The following is a 21,580-nucleotide window of genomic DNA, read 5'->3' on the forward strand; positions in this document are numbered from 1 at the left end:
CTGTCCCTCCCAATTTGGTGTCCTCTGCAAACTTGATGATCATGCCTTCTAGCCCTTCATCTAAGTCATTAATAAAGATGTTGAACAGGACCGGACCCAGGACAGAACCCTGTGGCACTCCACTTGTCACTTCTTTCCAAGATGAAGAGGAAGCATTGGTGAGCACCCTCTGGGTTCGTCCATTTAAACAATTACAGATCCACCTCACTGTAGTTTTGCCTGGCCCTTGTCTCAAACGTCTCTCTTGGTGAAAATTTGCCACCACCATAATGATGAAAGGTTTCACAGGAAAATTAGATTTACAATACCTATCAGTGAACTGTCCCTCTTTCACTGCATCCAAAACTTTATTCAGTTATTACACCTGAAAACCTAGAATCCCTCAGCCAGAGTAGCCAATGGCCAAATTTAGCAAGCAAGGCCCAGTTTGGGAAGTTAATAGCCACACTGGTTGGGGCAATTTAAAGTATTTTGACACATATGAATCATGTATCCTAACAGCATGTCCAAATATTCAAACACATTTATTAGATTATTTGAACATCTGTGAAACAAGACTCTGGCTCTTGGTTTGTCTTTACATATATATAAAACTTAGTATATACTCTTCATGGGGTTTTGACTCCTAAAGGACGAAATATAACCATGTCTGGATAAAACAGAGAATGTATTTGACATGTGTTAGTTCTCCAATATGTGTTTGGGAGACATATTCACAAGATACCCTCAAGTTATCATAATCTCCAGAGAGATCCATACAAATCATGATGTAATTACAGCTACACGTGAGAAGATGGCTGGCTTCAGACACAGCTTTAAGGGCACTTTACTTCTTAATTATTGAAAAAGTAATGCTTTAAGTTCAAGAATTTCAGAGAGCTGACTCTTTGCAAAAGAAGCTGATATTTACATGAAAAAGAAAAAGTGCAAACTAGTTCTCTAAAAAGATGGATGGCGCAAGACTGCAGTCAGCGGTGCCGGATTGCTTGGGGCTAACTTTGTCTCTTCTCCATCGGAAAAGAGGCAAGAAGACAACTCCGTATACCAAATTTGACAGTACAAAAGATTTTGCCTTATAATCTTTGACAGTAAAGGAAAAGATTTTCCCAGAAGCCTGGGATTTGAGCCAAGTAACTCAGTTGGGAATATTTAAAAAGAACTGTGTGTGCAACCTTTTACACTTGGTACGTCTACTGGGATGGCCATGAGGTGCATCAACTCCATAGTACTGAGTAATAATTTCTGACAAGCAAAAAGAGATAGTGCTTGGAAAATCTGCATCTTATTCTCTTACCTTCTGTTTTGATCTTCAGGGCTGTTCTTACTAAAGCAAATAAAGTAGCATTAAACATAACTGTTCCATCACTGTTTAGGGGCATGTTCATGGCTACCAACCGCTGCAGATGTTCAAGAAAAAAGCACATACAAAGAAATCTTAGTGTATATTTGTTAGACACTGGGGAAAATACATTTCAAGACCATAAGATAAAATGCATAATGGTGGAAATTGCCATCAACTGGCAAATGATTTATAACTATGAGAGGCCTATCCTATGCCCATCCTACCTGATACAAATTCAAAAGCTGTTGTAGACAATATATGATTGTCACCGAAACCTTGAAGCTGGTGAGAGCTCCATACATTCTAATATTTTCTCTCTATCTCCCTCCCTCCTTGTGGGGCAAATACTGGGGAGACATTTCACATGTTTTAGTCTGATTGCTTTAAACTTACTCAGTATGAAGTTTTTGCTAGACTGAACCCCCTACAACAATTGTGCCCCCGACATGGAAGTGGTAGGTTTATTTTTTTTAATTATAAATAACTCTTTGTGCACTTCCAGGTTACAAATGACATCTGTGACAATCTTTCTCAACTACAGGACAAAAGCTGAATGTGGTTATTTTCTTCATTGGAGGTGCCCAACTGACAAAAAAATTGTCTCCCTAGTATGGGTGAATTGGAGAATCCCGCCAATGTGTCTGATTGCCAACCTTTGCTGCTAGGTGACACAAGTCAGTGCTGTTAAGCTACTGGTGGAATGGAGGAGACTGAGAAGAGAACAATGAGCTCTACCATGTTCTAGTCATTTCAAAAGCTGCTTTCTTAAGAAGCCCCAGTTAAAGAATAACAGTCTGAATTAAGGAAATTACCCAATAGATGGATGGATTAACGTCACCACCAATACTTCTACAAGCAACAAACTAAGTGAAACATTTTTAAATTTCATTTAGGACTGTGATCAGCACTTTCAAAATAATTGCTCAAGCTGAATATATATTTCCTTCTCCTTTTATACACTCTGAACTTTGTATTTAGAACATTTCATTTCCTGAATGGAGGTCTCCCACCAGCAGAGAGCAAGAAGGAAACATTTCCCAGTTAACTCTTTACTTTACAATCTCCAGTGCAACCACCATTTTCCCCATTCCACCACCAGCAGATTTTCAGGGTGGATATAGGACATCGGTGTGAAGACGGAAATTAGTGAAAATTTATTCCTTCATTGGAAATATCCTGCTGGAAGCTTTCTGATGGTGGAACTTCCCTCAATGGAAAAGAAACATTGCATCCATGCTAAGACAAAGTTTATTACTACATCTCAATTGGCACATGATGAATGCCAAATGAGATTTTGAAGCGTTGTTATCCAAAAGCAAACCATAGATTACAAGCCGTGGTTTCCTCCCCCTCCAGCCAGGCCCCAAAGTAAATAAGTGAACTACAGTACAGGGGTGGGAGAGAGAGCATAAGGCTTGTTCATGCAGACCAGGGACAGGAGATTGTGTGGCCTTCCAAATGTTGCCAGATTGTAACTCTCAGCATCCTACCACTGACTGTGACTAGTGGATTTTACAGGGTCCTGAAGTTCACTTGTTTGCCCTCTAAAGCAGACCAAAACATTTGGGGTTTGGTTTCACATTTTGTTTTGTTTCACAACTGAAACCCAATATAACAAGATAAACATTCTACAGAAACATTGTTTTACTCCAGCTAAATTTTAAAGACCTAGTTCTAGATTGTTGGCATAAACAGGGCTTTGTAATTTCCTCCTCAGAGTTGGAGAGGAAGCTAAAATTGGACTTTTCAGACTTCCTTGTTACTCCCAGATTGTTCTAAATCACTGAGCTGGGAGAGGAAGAAAAGGTGGGGCATTGTGTGTCCCTGTGACAAAATGTGTTTAAGATAGAAATGCATCAAATAACTTGAATGCACAGCAATTTTATCACTAGCAAATGACATCAGACCATTTGTCTCACTGGATTTCCTTTGAATTTACATGCTTAAGTTTTTTCCTGGATTGGATCACAGTTGTTTAATCAGCCACTTATTTTTGTTTTTACTGATTCCTTTAGTTGTATTTTCCTCTTTATTATGTCTTTTGGTCATGTCAGGAGCGACTTGAGAAACTGCAAGTTGCTTCTGGTGTGAGAGAATTGGCCGTCTGCAAGGACGTTGCCCAGGGGACGCCTGGATGATTTGATGTTTTTATCATCCTTGTGGGAGGCTTCTCTCATGTCCCCACATGAGGAGATGGAGCTGATAGAGGGAGCTTATTTGCCTCTCCCCAGATTCGAACCTGCGACCTGTCGGTCTTCAGTTCTGCCGGCACAGGGGTTTAACCCACTGTGCCACCGGGGACTCCATTTTATTTATTATTTTATTTATTATGTCTGCCATTTTGTTAGACTTCCACCATTGAAGTTAATCTGTAACAAATTTCAAATGCATTAAAAATACACAAAGTCAGAAAGCCCTACCTTGCAGGCAACTCTGTGAGGGCACAATTTACCAAAACCAAGAGGCGGCTGAATGCGTCGTAACAAAGTAACAACATCAAGGTGCTTTATTCTTCCCCTACAAAAGATGCAGTGTTCATTAAGTTGCCTGCTGTTTTTAATTGGTTCCTTAGATAGGCACATACTGTATCACAATGAAAACTCTAACTTACTTTGCTTCAGGATCATATTCTGACCATATTCTTTTAAATTCATCTAAATGATGTGGACCAAGAATAGACCAATCACGTGTCAAATAATCAAAGTTGTCCATGATGACAGCCACAAAGAGGTTGATGATCTTGAAAACAATTGAATATGCTATTTAATATTTGATATGAAAAATACAAATGATTAAAGGTACGATCAAATAATAAGTCAGAAGATTTTTGTGCTATATTGAGCCCTATATGATTTTCTCAGTTTATGACATATAAAATCACAATTGTTACCTGGATTGCATTTTGTAAATTTCTTTGGTGGAATAACTTACCGCAAGGAAAAGTATTAATTGACATTGAAATACATGTGATTTTGACAACAGGGTACAATGTTATTTTACTTAATGTAACATGCATTTTATAGACTCCTTTGGCTATTAGATTGTTCAGTCACAATGCTTAACATTTAATTTAGGCTCATTTTTGGACTCACCAAAAAAGCACACAACATATAGAAACTGATGAAATAAATAATAGCAAAGTTGCTTCCACATGTGTATTCTTCTCCTGGGCCAAAATCGGACTCTGGGTCACATCGTTTCCCAGGCATACAAGCCAACATGATTTCTTGCCAAGCCTCTCCAGTTGCACACCTTCATGGGAGTCAAAGCAAAGAGGAATGAGAATGATGCTATTATTTCAGTTCCTCTATTCTGACAGACTACCTCCACTAACTGTTTCAGTACATTGGATTGAGACAAATTTTCAGCATCTCTGATCCTTATGTGGGTCCAGGCCCGTAGCCAGGATTTCGCTTCGGGGGCGGGGGGGGGGGGGGGCTGAGTTTGTTTCGGGGGGGGGGGCTGAGTATACGTGAAAGAGGGTCTACCCTAGCAAACCTTTTGTATCGTTACCCCAATACTCCCATGCATATGGGATATATTGAGTATGGTGATCAGATCATGATATTAATAAACATAACATTTTAAATAACGCACCAGTAAGGCCTTTTCGTGAACCACCATGAGAATTGGGGGGGGGGCTGAAGCCCCTTAAGCCCCCCCCCCCCCCGGCTACATGCCTGTGCGGGTCTAAACATACTGCTATGGCCACCATTTTGAAAGACACATACCATCTTGTGGTGGTATAGTACTTTTAGAGTAGTGCTGTTGTTTTCATGTTTAGGGCTAAGCTGGTGGTCACATGGACTTGTGTTTCTGGGGGTTTTCAGGGATGCAAAAGCATTTTGGGCCACAAAATTAATTGGGAAGGGGTGTCCACTGAGGCCCTATATTTATTTTTATACTTATTTATCCATCTATTTACTTTCTAAAGGCTATAGACAGAACCATCAGTTTAACTCCAATTCAGGACAGGTGCACATATTCAGTTGAAAGTTCATTCCATTTGAATTCTGCATCCATTTATGACTATTAATTTTAAAAATGCTTGAAAATGAGCATGTTTTTAAATGTAGCCTTCCTTAAGAAATGCATTTTTTGTATATATTTTTGAAAGAAATTGTAAAGGTTAAATGATATCTATTTACACTATTGTAGGAGGCAGGCAAACTGGAAAACTAACTTACTATGGAGTGAGACAAGTTAAAAGAGGAACTGGCAACTTGATAGGGCAAGATGGACACCAAGGTTCACTATTATCAAGGCAAAGACCTCTGCCACATCCAGAATAGAGAAGAGCTTTATTTGTTTGTTTGTTTGTTTATGACATTTCTACCCTGCCTTTCTCTACCCTGGAGGGGACTCAGAGTGGCTTACATTTAGGCAGCTATTCAATGCCTTCAAAACAATGTACAATTATATAAGCATTTAAAATAGAATTATAAAATACATTAAAATTAAAAACATATAAACAATACCTTCACTGCTAACCACATTATCCAAAGTCATATTCTAGGCCATTCCAATAATAATTGCACATAATTTCATAATTTCATAATTGCCCTCCTGATGCACTTTACCTCATCCCCTAGCAGAAAAATTAAACACCATAGTTTGTCCCATCCATATCTCCCACCAGATAAACTACTCTATTTTCCTATCTCACTCAGAGTTGTCTGTTTTTTTCCCTGCATTTGGCCTAGCCCACTTTGTTCAGCTCTTTGTTTTTAATTTTTCATCTTACCTCATATCCTATGTTTACCCCATTGTATTATTTTTCTTTTCTTGCTTGTATTTTATTTGAGTTATTATCTGCTATATGTATTTTATTTTGTTTATTGTATTTGTCAGGCTTGGCCTCATGTTAGCCACCCCGAGTCCCTGTGAGGAGATGGTGGCGGGGTATAAATAAAGTTTAATAATAATAATAATAATCATCATCATCATCATCATCATCATCATCATCATCATCTATTGCACAGGATCTCCAAAGGCGTGATCAAAAAGCCATGTTTTCACTTTCTTATGGAAGGTCAGGAGGGAGGGGGTTGACTGAATATCCCTTAAACCACTAATATCACCAAGTGTAAGGAAACAAACTCTGCACTAGATTTAGGTCGCTAATCTGAAAGCATGTATACAGGCAGTCCCCAAGTTACGAATAAGTTGAATTTGTATGTAAGTCAGGACAAGTACATTTTTAAAGTATAATGCCAGCTATATGTGTGTGTGTGTGTATCATCCCTGTAGTGTTTGCTTTGCTGTCTCTGTTCCTGCTCAGAAGATTCCACTTCACTTTCTATCCCTGTGATAACTGGATTTTGAAAATCTTGGCTTATTGTGGAAACAGGGATTGGTGAGAAAGCTTCAGCTGAGACACCCTTTATGCATGATAGCTATTTCAGGAGTGAATTTCCCTTCCTAAGGGTATATTTCTCTCACTTCCTGTTGTCTCACCCCTGTTCTAAACTATGAGTTGCTTGTAAGTTGGATATTTGTAACTCGAGAACTGCCTGTAGTCATGTCCAAGCGAGGCAGTTACTAATCCTCTCTCTTCATTTTGCTGGAGTTCCAGCAGGAAGGTCACTCAAGTATTCTTAGCAGAAACCCATGTTTCTGATCTTTGAAAAGAAGAATCAACTTCACACAAGAAGGAACAACGTCATTGTCACATTATGCTATATTTAAACACTACCAGAGAACCTTTGCACTCTGCCAATCAGAAAGCATCAACAACAAAATAACCAAATAAATTCTACCGGAAGAGAAGAAGCACCGCTTGTGGGAAAGTCTGAAAGTTGTTGTTCCTGTTAATTTGACTACCATCCTTCAGAGCTACTTTGCCAAATACCTGTAAAAGTGAAAAAAATATTTACACAGCATTGTTTTTGTTTGATTTTCCAAAGAATAGTAATGATAACAGAAGAAAGGTTGTGATGGGTAAGATGAATCATCAGCTGGTTCAATTTCTACTGTTCAGTGATATCTCCCCATATTGATAACTTAGAACTGATAATTCTAATTTTTACTAATGTTATTGTACCATGAAGCTTACTGCTCCTTCATTTTTCCAGGAGCCCATGCCAACTGGCATTTCTGCTCCAGAAATCATCAAGTTATTGGAGAATGGTGTTTTGTTTTTTTTCAGTACTGGACCCTGGTTAAGAGACCACTGGTTTCATAAGCCTCTGGCATGGGGATCTTGGTCAAAAAGTTCTCACTAGTTCCTCAGTCCTTGAGTCTGTGTCCATGTCCACTAACAGACTCCTAAGTCATAGCAAGTTTACCACTAAAAGTCTCTTAAGATTTTGAAAGTTAAAATGAAAGCCATGGACTTCGTCTATCAACAACGTTTTCAAATACTGAGTTGAGATTTGAACAGCATGCAAGTAATCAATCAATTAGGTATCTTCCATCCCACCCAAATATCATGATTTAAAAAGTCAATACATCTTACACAATAGTTAAGCTATGAATAGCATGCTAAGAAATGTACGATTCATTATGAAATGATCAATGGAAATCCCTTTCTTTTATAAAGGAATTACCTGCATTCCAATAACTGCATAGATGAAAAACAACATTGCTATCAAAAGAGCAACATACGGCAGAGCCTGAAATAGAAAACATACATGATTTAAATAATGGTAAGTGGGTATTACATGAATATATTTAGCTAGTAGGTTTAAGATTATTTTCATATATCTATGGTCTCTGGTTTGAGGATTAAAAGCATATGCATATTCAAATGCTATGAGAACATGATGCCATTTCTTATTCAGCCAAATGCTATTATTTACTCTATTCACTAGTAACTATCTAGAGTCAGTTAAATATTATTAATATTGTTTAAATACTTATATATTAATGATGATTAATACTGTTTAATGCTTGTATAGTTGTATATTTTAAAATATATTGCAATGCTTTCAGTTGTGAGCTGCTTTGAGTCTCTGTATGAAGACAAAAAGCGGGACATAAATAAACATAAACATAATAATAATACTAGAGTTTCAGATGGAAATTCTTTCCAATGTTGTTATATATGAGGTCTCCACCCTCATACACTAGAAACTGGTTGTGGGAGTCTGAATCCTTTTAGTAACCCCAAGATCATAGAATTACTGCATGGATTGTTAAATGATGGGTCAATATGTGTGTAAATCACATTAATTTAATGACCTACTCTAGTTGGGACTACCAATAGAATTCAAACTCGTGTTTTGTATCATGGAGTTACACCTTTTCTATCTTGAATGGGTTGACAAGGGTGGGATTCAGATCCATGCATGCAGAATGCATGGGGTTTACTAACTCATTATTTTCCTTGCTCAGCAAACAGATACTAGCTGGACTTAAATTATATATCATATTTGCTAATAATCAAAGAAACTAGTCTACTGAACCACAGAGTGCTCTAGCAACAAATGCTTAACTTGTTAGCTTGAAATCAATTTTTTTTTTTACTATTAGGATGGTGAGACTCGAAAGATGACAAACTTCTTATATCTTTTACGAGTTGTGCAAATGAGATGATTTCATCTAAGGTATTATCAGTGAAATTTATTCTTCTGAATAACTATTAGAGGTGCAAGGCCTCAACTCTCTTTAGTATTTAACCACTCTGTCTACCACTGAGTCGGGCTCTCTTATGCAGTTTGGTTCTGTTCAAATTACCAGAACATTATCACTGTTTTGTATTTCAAAGAATGTCTGACCTAGTTTTGTACCTTGAACAGAAAAACAAATGGAAAGCTTCAACCACTTCCTGTTCCTAAATAAGTTAAAAGCCTGTGGAGACATTGTGTAAAAACTGCTAGAGATCACATCAGTGAAGTGTGGCCATTTTATGTCATTAGTAGCCGATTGCAATCACACATTGTGTCTCCAGTTTACCACTACCCAGTATCATGTGATGTTAGATAACGCAAGCTGCAACAGGACACAATACATCAGATTAAAGTTTCCTTGCACAACAAGATTTCTCAGTCAGCCCAAAGTGGAGACAAGCTGAGGACAAACTGAGCATTTGTTTTCTGTACACAGCATGTAGCTATGTATCCCGTTTTCAAATTAATTACCAAGATATGAAGAGGGAAGAATCTTTAGGGGGAACACAGACAGGGGAGGCTTATCTCTTTCTGCACCAGTGCCATCAGAACAAAAAATCCTTTCTTCTCTTCCATAACTGGAATGCCCATACTTCATGAGAATACATTAATCCCATAAAACCTTTTTCCTAGGTGATTTAACTACACACAGGAGTGTGCTATAGATTTGCTTGTGTCATGTTTATGTACAAAAAATAAACAATGTTTTGTCTCTTTACCTAAGAGACATCAGGATTTCATATTTTGGGGATCAATTTTTGCGAATGTTTCCCAACTGCTAAAGGTCTCAACTGCAGGACAGCTAGTGTCCTGCTGCAGGAAATCTGAACAATTAGAAGCATCAGGAAGCTTGTCTGTGTCTTTTTGATAAATGAGTCAGTCATTCTGTGCATACCTTGCTTCATGAACATAATAACTAGTCTTTTCGGGGGGAAATTTTGATTAATGTTGGAAACCCTGAAGAAGAAGAAAAGCTTTCCACTCTGAGTGCAAGCATGATCAAGGGTCTGGAGAACAAGCCTTATGAGAAAGCCCTATGAGGGGAAGTGATAGGGAGGTGGGAGCAAGCTTGTTTTCTGCTGCCCTGGAGACTAGGACACGAAGACTAGGACTAGGCTTCAAACTACAGGAAAGGAGATTCCACCTGAACATTAGGAGGAACTTCCTAACTGTGAGAGCTGTTCACCAGTGGAACTCTTTACCCAGAAGTGTGGTGGAGGCTCCTTTGATGGAGGCTTTTAAACTGAGGTTGGACGACTATCTGTTGGGGGTGCTTTGAACGTGATTTTCCTGCTTTTTGGCAGGGAATTGGACTGGATGACCCACAAGGTCTCTTCCACCTCTATGATTCTATGATTCATGGAAGGTGGTTCTTTCTTAGCAGGGGTTCAACAAGGTAGGAGTTACTACACTAAAATCCCTTCTGCCATGTGACATTATTACACGTGAATGGACAAGGTCCTAATGAGTAAGGTAATCCCCATAATATAATGGTCCCAAGTTTTTTAGGTAAACCTACCTTCTGGAAGAGGAAGATAAAATAGGAGGCAAGACAAAGATATTGTGTCCCCTTCAGAGTTGAGAATACCACAAATAAACATTGATATGTATAATTACTTTTCTATAATTATAGCTGATTCATGGGCATTTGTACCAGATTGTATTTTTATCATACAGATAAGGTAACATTTTAGCTTTTCTGCTTACTTGAAATGATTTAATAAACGTCCAGAGCAAAGTTCTGATCCCTTCACCCCTGCTGAGCAGCTTCACCAATCGCATCACTCGGAAAAGACGGAAAAAGGTGATAGAAATCCTCGCACTGTCTTCGCTGTTCTAAAAGGGGGTTATGGAGAAATCAGGCCAAGTGAAATGCAGAACATGGAACATTTTAGCAAAGGCAAAGCAACGACAAGAGCAAAGATGAAATAGGTAAGATCTGAAAATGTATTTCTAGGGCCGTTGAGGTTTATAAGCATGATATGACAGGAAAAAGTACATGCCAGCACACAGAACCTGTAGAAATGCTTCACACATCACATGCATTTCCAAGTTTCCCAGGTTGTTAATAGGGTCATGTTGGGTTTGCCTGTAGTAAGTAGGCACATTGATGACAAAATCAAACCACTGCAGACACCTTTCTAAGTATGACAATTATGAAAAATACAGAAAAACCAGTGGAAAAAGAGACATGGTAAAAAAAATAAACTGAAGTAAAGGTACATTTACTGGGGTTGGTTTACTAATCTTACCCCAGACTCATCAGTTGTGACAGTTTCAGTTGGCTTTGGCTTAAAAAAATTAAGAACATTATAGATTAAAATCAAATCAAAGACCTTGAAAAAATAATCAACATGATTATGAGGGAAAAGAAGAATACCTTTAATTTTAGAAAAATTAATAACATGATATATTAAAACTAAATCAAATTAAATCAAGGATCTATAAAATAATGCAACTAAAATTATTTAAAATAGAATATAAATTAAAGTTTGAGAATGTATTGCTGTTTGGAAGGGAGCTTTAGAATGTTCTTCCATTAGGACAAGCATTGCGTTACAAATGTCCAAAACCTTCCAAATGTCCCTTTGAAATTCTGTGTAATGCATTGCCTTTCAACACTGCAAGCTATATTTCCAGCTGAACTGTTCCAAATATTACATGCTATCATAACAAATTAGACAATTCTTACAAGTGGATGATGTCAAGGTAGCATGATGGCGAATCATTATGTTTATAGACCCCTGATTTTCAGTTTCTGAACTGTGATTCATCACTACTACGTATAATTGAGCATAAGTTGGGAAATTTTACTCAAAAATTGACTCAGAAAACCTGGGTCAACATCCATTGGTAAGTACTGCACTTTATCTCTTTTTAAAAAGGGAACTGTCCCCTTATCTGAATAAAGTGATGAAAGATGAGTGCTTAGTCCATCCAAGAAGAATTTAAAAGATGCAGCCACTCCCTCTACTTTATTTGCCATTTCTGCCCTTTTTGAATACCTGGTTGGAAAAGGGTGGTGGTTCTTTGGCACTTCTTCTCAAAGAAAGGCCAAGGAGGGGAGGGGGTCAGTGCTTCTTTTAAGTTCTCTTGGTATAGAATACGCTCTAGCTTTTCACCACTTTACTCAGAGAAGGAGGTGGTTCCTCTTTTAAAATCAATTAATACTTACTTTCATTTTTTAAATTCCCCTTTTCTGAGTAAAGTGATGAAAGGCTTTTTGGAAGGCCTAGGTGGGATTTGATTTCCAAGACTCATATCAAAATCCATAATTTTAGCACCCAAGACTGCTCTTGACACAGTAATTCCTAACTAATAAAAGTACAACCATATTTTAGAAAAAGAGAAGAAGAAATAAGAGGTAAGGGAAAAGACACTTAGAAGAAGGCAAATACATGTTAATACGTGTAAATATATTTTAAAGGGAGAGAAAGCATAAAAATGAGTAGGTCCCAGCTTGAGGTTAAAGGTGTGTTGCTTAGAATCAACTGAGTATTTATTTCTGATCCAAGAATGTCAATGAAGGGCCCTTCCACACAGTCCTCAAACCCTGAGCTTTCCCCCGGGGGTCATGGACCCAAACCCTGGGTTTCCCCAGGAGGGAATGGGAGGTCATGGAGGTTGATCCTGGAGGGCATGGAGCCAGCCCCCAGCCCCCAATTTAGCCCCAAATCTTACCTGAAGGGCCTAGCTGCATGTTCAGGCACCTCCACTGAAAGTTCCAGGTGCATCAAAATGAGGTTGGGAGGAGGAATTTTCCTTCCCTCACCTCCCGATGCATCATTTTGATACACTGGAAGCTTTCGATGAAGAAGCCTGAGCATGCAGCCAGGCCCCTCGGGTAAGTTTGGGGGGGGGGGATGGGAGGGAGGGCTGAGAGAGGAGGGTGCAGGCACCATCCTGCTCCTTCAGGCTCCAGGAGCTCAAAGAACTGGGATCGTTGTGAGGATTGACCTCGAGATTGTGGAAGTGATCCCAGGTGTCAATCCCCACAGGGCTCACACCTGGAAATATCTGGTCCTTACATTAAGGACTGGATCTTTCCAGGTGTCTAATTAATCCAGAGTAAACTGGGCAATTCTGATTAATTTGAGTTTACCTGAGGCGTCATTTGGACACTTCATGGAAACCTGAAACAGGAACCATGTTTTGGGCCTATCTGGATGGACCCTAAGAATGTAGTTAGGGATCTGTATAAAGTGATCCCTGACTATAGAACAGCAACTGATTAAATATTAAAGTTACTCATTGGCTGCAGAAGAACAAAGAGGAGCAGGGCCTAAGATGCTTACTTGGCAGATTGCATTTGAAAAACAGTGGTTTTGAAGACACCTGCTGTACAGATACAACAGCAGATTGTTGTTCCTACCGACATGTTTGCAAGCCTCAGGTTTGCATGCTTCCCCTCCTTCAGATAAGGAGGAGGAGACAAACTCAAAACAAACTATTTGTTGTTTCATCTATGGTTTCCTGCCACAAATCAATTTCAAATTATGGGTTGGAAAGTCAAGTTGTTCCAATAAAACCATAGTTAAGATTAACTATAGTTTAGGGTTAAACGTGGGAGAAAAAAATTAACGTATCCCTATGGCTGCATTGGAGGAGGGAGAGGAAGTAGTCCATGATTAATGCATATAATAGACCACTGTTCCTTATGATCAATGAATCATTCCTACATTGTAATAAGTGATTAAGAAGAATGTTTGGTAATCCCAGCCTAGCTCTCAACATGGAGAAGCTAAAGGCAGGAATTATAGAACATGATCTTGGAATACCGAAATGTACTTAAAGGGCCTGTTTGATGTTGTGAAAAAGCAAAGGCAGAAGAATCTCAGAAACAACTTGTTTTAAATCACTGGTTCTCAACCTGTGGGTCCCCAGGTATTTTGACCTACAACCCCCAGAAATCCCAGCCAGTTTACCAGCTGTTAGGATTTCTGGGAGTCAAAGGCCAAAAACATCTGGGGACTCACAGTTTGATAACCACTGATTTAAATGATGAAAAAGTGAAAGCTTTGATATGGCTGGTATATGTCAGCCTAATTTATCACATTCGGAATTGAAGCAATGTAAAAGAAATAAGAGACAAATTAAAGGAATTATATGATACCCTAAGCACAAGCACCCAGAGTGCACTAGTAATGTGACTTGTAAATACAAAATTAAAGAGCCTTCCATTTTTGAAAGAATATATTAATACAATTTTGTATACGCTAGCTGCTCTTCACATTCCCAGAGAATCTGTCCCAGAATTTTAGAAGCTTGGGCTGTTTGTTGCTTCCAAAACATTACTCTACAATTGCAAGTGATATGAGACATACAACTTGAAATTGCAGTTGCTATAATATTGGAAAACCAAGAGAACCATGAAGAGAACCACGAAGAACCACTCAAAATAAGATCTCAAACTGGAGAGGAACTAGCTCATCTAATTTAGGAAAATTTCTATGTAAATGACTCCACAATCTCCAGAATAATAAGGAAATTTAGTATTTGAAAGGCCAGAACCAAGCAAAATACCATATTTCAAGCAAGCAGCTAACAATAAGACAGACTTTAGCTCAAAAGTGATCTCTAACCAAAAGCTGATGTTGGTGTAGTCAAGGAACAACTCTTTCAGATATCTGAGAATCATACTTTCAATGCAATTGCTGTTAATAGTGAGGCCATTAGTCATTATTTTAATCAGAAGTAGTTTTTAACAGAGTTTGATGCAAATGTAAATTTCCCTGTTTACCTTCCAAATGTCAAAGAGATTAAGGCAGAAGGAAATGGCAGAAGGAAATGTCATAGTTGTTCTGCAAATGAGCCTTGTTACCAATAGTATATGGATTTTACAAGTCCCTGATGCCTTCTATGTGCCAGATCGAAAAGCCTTACACTTTAGTGTTCACACAACAACTATCAAAGGTAATCAAATCCTGTCCAGAAAGAAGAATTGTTTTGTTTTTCACAGGAAGTGTTTAATATTTAAATTAGTTTTGTGGAGTGACTGTTATAAAATGGCTGCTGCTCCTCCTGCTACAAACCATGTGACTCAATGCAACCATAATGACTGTCTGAATTTGTGGCACTATACACTGGGACATCATGGTGTAGAATACATTAAGAAACCTGCCAGTCAAAAACTTGCAACAGACATTGATTTCAAATAATGAGAGATGTAAAAATTGCTTAAAGGCAAAGGGAACCAGGGCTCCACATTTGCCAATTGCTGAATTTGATGAATTTTTAAAGGAGTATGGCAGAGAGCATCAAACCACAGAGGCTCACAGCCCAGAGCAGAATAGTGTAGCTGAGAAGATGAGTACAATTCTGAAAAAGATGGCAGTGGCTATGCTCTTAGAAGTCAAAATGTGCAAATGTTACTGGTCTAAGGCTATGCTGACTAAAACATATTTAAATAACAGATTGCCAACTAAATCTAGACATTTACCTCCTATAAGATGATCTAACTGAAGTCATCTTGAAGTTTTAGGAAATAAACCATTTGCTCATATTCCAAAGTAGAAGAGAGGCAAATTTGACTGCACTAGTAAAGAGGAAATATTTATTGGCTATGCTAGACATGCTTAACATTAACAACCTTACATACGCAGATGACACCACTTTGATGGCCAAAAGCAAGGAGGAGCTGAGGAGCCTTCTAATCAAGGTGAAAGAAGAAAGTGCAAAAGCTGGCTTGCAGTTAAACATAAAAAACCCAAGATTATGGCAACAAGAATGATTGGCAACTGGGAAATAGAGGGAGAAAACGTGGATGCCATGACAGACTGTATTTCTAGGTGCAAAGATTACTGCAGACGCAGACTGCAGCCAGGAAATCAGGAGACACTTACTTCTTGGGAGGAGAGCAATGACCAATCTTGATAAAATAGTGAAGAGTAGAGACATCACACTGGCAACAAAAATCTGCATCGTGAAAGCAATGGTATTCCCCATAGTCACCTACGTATGTGAGAGCTGGACCCTAGGGAAGGCTGAGCAAAGGAAGAGAGATGCTTTTGAACTGTGGTGCTGGAGGAAAGTTCTGAGAGTGCCTTGGACAGTGAGAAGATCCAACCAGTGCAAACTTCAAGAAATGAAGTCTGACTGCTCATTGGAGGGGAGAATAGTAGAGGCCAAGATGAAGTACTTTGGCCACATCGTGAGAAGAAAGGAAAGCTTAGAGAAGACAATGATGCTCGGGAAAACAGAAGGAAAAAGGAAGAAGGGCTGACCAAGGGCAAGATGGATGGTATCCTTGAAATGACTGGATTGACCTTGAAGGAGCTGGGGGTGGTGATGACTGACAAGGAGCCCTGGCGTGGACTGGTCCATGAAGTCACGAAGAGTCGGAAATGACTGAAAGAATGAACAACAACATGAAGACATGCTTACAAGATCATAGAAACTAAGGGGTGTAAAATAAAACTATTGAGTGTCTTTGTTGATAAAAGGCCAAATTCCAAACCAAGATGTGCAGTGGAAGATGACCACCAGCAACCTGAGCATGGAGAGCTCTTCTATTTTCTAGATGTTATACATCCTACTCATACTCCTGGCACTTAAGATCACCTGAGCTACAAGAAGCTGCCAATATAGGATACCCCCCAAGTGACTAGGAATCACTTAGTCTGCAAGTCTGAAGTGGAGTCAGATATCCATGTCAAGTTGAGAAAGTCCCGGAGTCCCATAGAGATGTGTCATCTGACAAATTTTCTTATCTAGCCACAGGATTTCCCCAGTCCTCTATTGGCAAGAGAGCAAGAGATTATCAGAGTCAGAACTGAGAAGTGGGTACAAACTGCAACCAAAGAGATATAATCTTTATATAAGAATGAAACATGGTAGTTTCTCAGAATCACCCAAAGGCAATTGACTGTATGAATCTTTGCCAAAAATAGGGTTGCAGAAAGGGAGATTCAAAGTTATAAAACAAGATTTAAAACAAAGAACTATTGTAAATTATGTGGTAAAGACTACAATGAAATTTTTGTTCCAATAGACACAAAAATAATCATTACAATTCTCTTAATTGTCCCTGCAACAAAGCAACAAAGCAAATACATGTTCATCACCTAGATGTTGAAACGCTGTCTTGTATGCTAATTGGGATAAGCAAGTTAACATGTTTCAGATTCCAGAGACTGCAAGAAAGGATGCAAGTTGTCAATTGGGGTACAAGTAAATAAGACAGGGAATTGTTGGAAATGCTTCTGAACCAAGCGCTCTCTTTAATGCTCTTCACCCATTTGTTATTAGAGCAATGCGGCTTTTAGACGATAAGCATAATACCCTATATGATTGTAACATTTGCGCAGTCATCCATTGTGGGAATGTGTCTAAGCAATCACACAATGTGACCAAAGGACCTTCCAGGTATGTTTACAAGCACATAAAAAAATCATTCCTCTCTTCCTCTCTCCTCTCCCCCCGCCTCTCTCTTCCTCCTCCCTATAGATGAATGTAGGCGCTGCTGAGCTGCACCCCTTCTTGAAACTTTCCTGGACTTAGGTATTACATATGTGTGCCTGTTTGGTCATAGCCTTAAATGTAATTAATATTTTTAAACTATAAAATTTGCATATTGTGTGCTTATCTTACTTTGTTGAGACTAATCTAATCAGTCTTAACTGATCCAGAAAATGGCTAAAAGCCTGAAAATACTTTCTACAATCTCATCTCCAGCACCACATTTCAAATGTGTTGATTTTCCTCCATCAACTTTCTTCAATGATCAGCTTTCACAATATAGAAGTGCATTCTATTTTCTCTTGATGATAAAATGGGAAATGCCAATGGCTGCCACATGCAAAAGATCCACATGGGCTCAGTAGGGCACCCACTTCCAGCCTACATTTGCACATGATCTCAACTAGCACATTGCTATATAGTCTGTGTGTACCATCCATTTATATATCTAACCAGCTCCTGCCACTCTATGAAATAACTTGCATTAAGCAGAGATAACATGTTGGCCATGAGAACACGATACACACTTCCTATATCCTCCAACAGAATATTAATGTAGCTTTGTATGCTAGTTAAAGGAAGGAGCGGTCTGCTGAATCTATATGGAAACTTTCACAGCCAAGTGCTGCATGTATGATAGACAAGTTCAAGCTGTAATTTTCAGTAGAATTCTAGGGGCTGGGTTGTTGTAGGTTTTTTTGGGCTATACGGCCATGTTCTAGAAGCATTGTCTCCTGATGTTTTGACAAAAGCCTTGTCCACTACCCAACCCAGTAATCTTATAGAAATTTTCATTTTATATAGAACTTTATTTATTTATTTATTTATTTATTTATTATGATCTAAGACAGGGGCCCTCAAACTTTTTAAACAGAGGGCCAGGTCACAGTCCCTCAAACTGTTGGAGGGTCGGATTATAATTTGAAAAAAAAAACATGAATGAATTCTTATGCACACTGCACATATCTTATTTGTAGTGCAAAAAAAACCCAACAACACTTAAAACAATACAATAATTAAAATGAAGAACAGTTTTAACAAATATAAACTTATTAGTGTTTCAATGGGAAGTGTGAACCTGCTTTTGGCTGATAAGATAAGATTGTTGTTGTTGTTGTTGTTGTTGTGTGCTTTCAAGTCATTTCAGACTTAGGTTGACCCTGAGCAAGGGTTAGGTAAGTGATCTTGGAGGGCTGTATCCGGCCCCCGGGCCTTAGTTTGGGGACTGTTGTGACTCAGCTGGAATCTCAGAGTGATTGTGTCAGTGATTCTGATGGGGATGGTGGGATTCAGATTCACAGTCAGGTGCAAAGCAATGATGTCCCTGTGTTAGACGAAGAAGACCAGGAAAAGGGGGCAGAAGTTCAGTTGTTTCCCACAGCAAGGGATGAAGCTGGTGAAAGTGAAACTACTGAGAACCAGGTGCATGACTCAGAAAGGGAGAACAGTTCTCAGCCAGGTAGTTCTCAGCCAGATAATGAGGGAAAAAAGCACTAACAAGGGAATTGACCTTGATGAAGCCAGAGGTTTAGATTGAGCTGATTGGTAGGAATTTAAGGTTCGAAGGAGTGTCAGGATCACTAGCAGGCGAGAGAGGGAGTCTCGGGGTCATAAGAACGCCTTCAAGTTGTCCAAAGAGTATTAAACAGACTGTTTAAATATGCCTCAGTGTCAGAGCAACTTCCCGCTTCAACCAAGAGACTTTAGATTTGTCGTACAGCTTCCATGTTCATGTTTCAGGACTTTGTCATGTTCTCATGGGACTTTTCCTTGCCTGTGTCTTCATGGATCTTATATGCCTATGCTACCTTGGACTGATCTTTTAAAATATACTTTTGCCTTTTTAAACTTTTTATCTTCTACTTTAATAAATCATAAAGACTATTGCTGGTGTGTTCTTTGGTGTGTTAAGCAAGGTGACTTTACTCTGAGGTGCAACAGGGACCCTGATCTAAGAAAACCAATGTAGTGTACTAGGTAATATGACTGAGGAGACCTGGGCTCAATTCCCTAATTTAACCATAAAGCTAATATGAAACCCTTGGACTGGTTATCACCTCTTAGCCTATCTTCTTCTGCAGCAGTTAAAGACTGAAAAAAAAAGACAGAGAACTGTAACTAATGCCTTGTGCTCCTTTGAGAGAAAGCAGGATAAAAATAACAGCTTTTTCTCAAAGTTGGAAGGGAAAATGGAAAATCACTCAATGTCCTGTTAATAATTTCTCTCTCTTAAAATGAGAGGGTGTGGGCGTAGTTAGCCTGAGAATAGCTATCCCACAAATAGAGAGCGACTACTCTCCATCTATTATATGAGAACCTAAAAATGCAGATGGATTGTTTGTAAAAAAAAAAAAACCAAAAACCAAAAAAACTCAGTATTTGTAGCTGCACTGTCAGTGTGATGGGGGAATGGTGGAAGACCACAAATGGAAAAGTATGAGGAAATATACTAAATTATTTACATACATTTATTTGAATGCATTGTCGAAGAGTAGAAACACCAGTCAAGGGAATCATTGTGAAATGTTGGCAGCTCACCACTGTGGTATATAGTATGTAGTAATGCAAATGACTACCTTTACCAAGAATACATTTGCCAAGAGCTAGTAGTCAAGAGGACCTTCTACTGACTCCTGATGAAGTTCTAATAATGAGAGGGGACTGTTGTTTTCATGCCTTGATTATGGGGCATCCTGGGCACTGTAAGGAAACAGAATTCTCAACCTTTGGCCATTGGTCTAACCCAACAAAGATCTTCATCTGTTCTTTATGAGCGCTCTTTGCTTCTATACCAGATTAGGAATGCTAGAGAGCATTTGTGCCACATTACAAATGTTAGAGAGAAAGCATTAAATCTTGTAGTCAGATTGGTGAAATGATAAAGGATAGAGAAGGAGAGAATGTGTAATCATTTATACACAATGCACAGAAAAAACAGGTTAAGAGATAAGAAGAGAGAACGAATGTAGGAGATAAGGTTTCAGTTGCTAAGATAATAATAAAAAAAAAACCCTCGCAATTGTCAGCCAACTGTAAATAATGTCTGACTCTTCTAAAGGCTTCATGGAACTAAGAGGTATCAAACATGTAGGTTTATTTATTCTTTTCCTTTCTGTTATTTTTTAAAAAGGAAACTGCATCAGTTAAACTGGCTGATCTATATTGATTTGTTATTTTATAACACTGATTGTCAAGCAAAAGGCCTACAAAATTAGCATCATATTTTAAGGGCTTGTCAGATAAAGCATTCTTGGTCGATAACTGTGTTTTTTTTTGTCATAAACATGTGCATATCAGCTACACAATGGTTAGTCCCTCCTTCAGGAAACCAAAAGATAACACTTTGAAGTAGCTAACAGTACCATTCTACACTTGTGAGAAGTCAGTCTGGAGCTTTGAAAGTTATGTTTGAAAAGTAATTTGCTATGAAACTGTTTAAGACACTAATTCTCACTAATTAATTGGTTTTATTTTGTATTTAGGTGGGCTTTAAAGTAATGTGTTATTTTTTATTTTTACTTTGCTTTTTCTATCATTTTTCTTGGGAGGGGCCTTTAAAAAAAACTGTAGGATTTATATAAGGAAATTTAAAACCTGAAAAATCCTGTTCCCCATACTTCCAGCATGCCCAAATATTGCCTTTTGGGTTGACTAGTATACGTAAAAGGTAGATAATATAAACATTCCATGCTTCTTTTGTTTGAGGAAAAATTACCAAAGGCAATTTCACAGATATACCTTTATCTGTGAAATTGCCTTAATCTATTTAATCATTCCCTCCCCACCTGTGCATGATTTTTTCGGTATAATATTCTATGATGTCAATTATCTTGGTAATTGTTATATGAATTATAAGGTTTTAATTACTTCCATCAATGGGGATCTTTCAACATTTTGTATTGTTACAAGATAATATGGTACATCCTTGTTATGAAAAAATAGTTACATGTAATATTAACCTTTATTTTCAGGTCTGGAATAGGGCTTACTAGATTCTATGATGTTTCATGCAAAGTAAGTATGCAGTGGATTGCAGCTTCATATAAAACAATGGGTTCTTTTGGGTTGAAGGGGAGCAAAGCAATGTTGGCAGGTTCCTCATTGATCTGTTCACTGAAAGCTTGAACAAAGGTCTTTCACACATAATCCTCCTTCTTTATCTCTTGCCACC

The 21,580-nt window shown here is 38.4% G+C and overlaps 1 protein-coding gene across 22 annotated transcripts in view; it reads right to left on the bottom strand.

The window, feature by feature from the left end:
- CACNA1D (calcium voltage-gated channel subunit alpha1 D) overlaps positions 1 to 21,580 on the bottom strand; it is a 272,363-nt gene that overhangs the window by 62,908 nt on the left and 187,875 nt on the right. For 11 of the 22 annotated variants that reach the window (XR_009630816.2, XM_060766052.2, XM_060766034.2 and 8 more), the window contains 8 exons: positions 11,205 to 11,243; positions 10,660 to 10,788; positions 7,891 to 7,956; positions 7,102 to 7,193; positions 4,435 to 4,594; positions 3,954 to 4,081; positions 3,763 to 3,859; positions 1,295 to 1,397 (listed from right to left, as the gene is read on the bottom strand). Coding sequence is in view for 21 of the 22 variants with exons in the window: in XM_060766052.2 (XP_060622035.2) it covers positions 1,295 to 1,397; positions 3,763 to 3,859; positions 3,954 to 4,081; positions 4,435 to 4,594; positions 7,102 to 7,193; positions 7,891 to 7,956; positions 10,660 to 10,788; positions 11,205 to 11,243 (814 nt within the window). In the remaining variant the exon portion in view is untranslated. The remainder of the gene's footprint in view (positions 1 to 1,294; positions 1,398 to 3,762; positions 3,860 to 3,953; positions 4,082 to 4,434; positions 4,595 to 7,101; positions 7,194 to 7,890; positions 7,957 to 10,659; positions 10,789 to 11,204; positions 11,244 to 21,580) is intronic. The other 11 variants (XM_060766053.2, XM_060766054.2, XM_067463555.1 and 8 more) reach the window with 1 other exon arrangement.

Source organism: Anolis sagrei, chromosome 2 (assembly GCF_037176765.1).
Source record: "Anolis sagrei isolate rAnoSag1 chromosome 2, rAnoSag1.mat, whole genome shotgun sequence".
NCBI classification, from domain to species: domain Eukaryota; kingdom Metazoa; phylum Chordata; class Lepidosauria; order Squamata; family Dactyloidae; genus Anolis; species Anolis sagrei.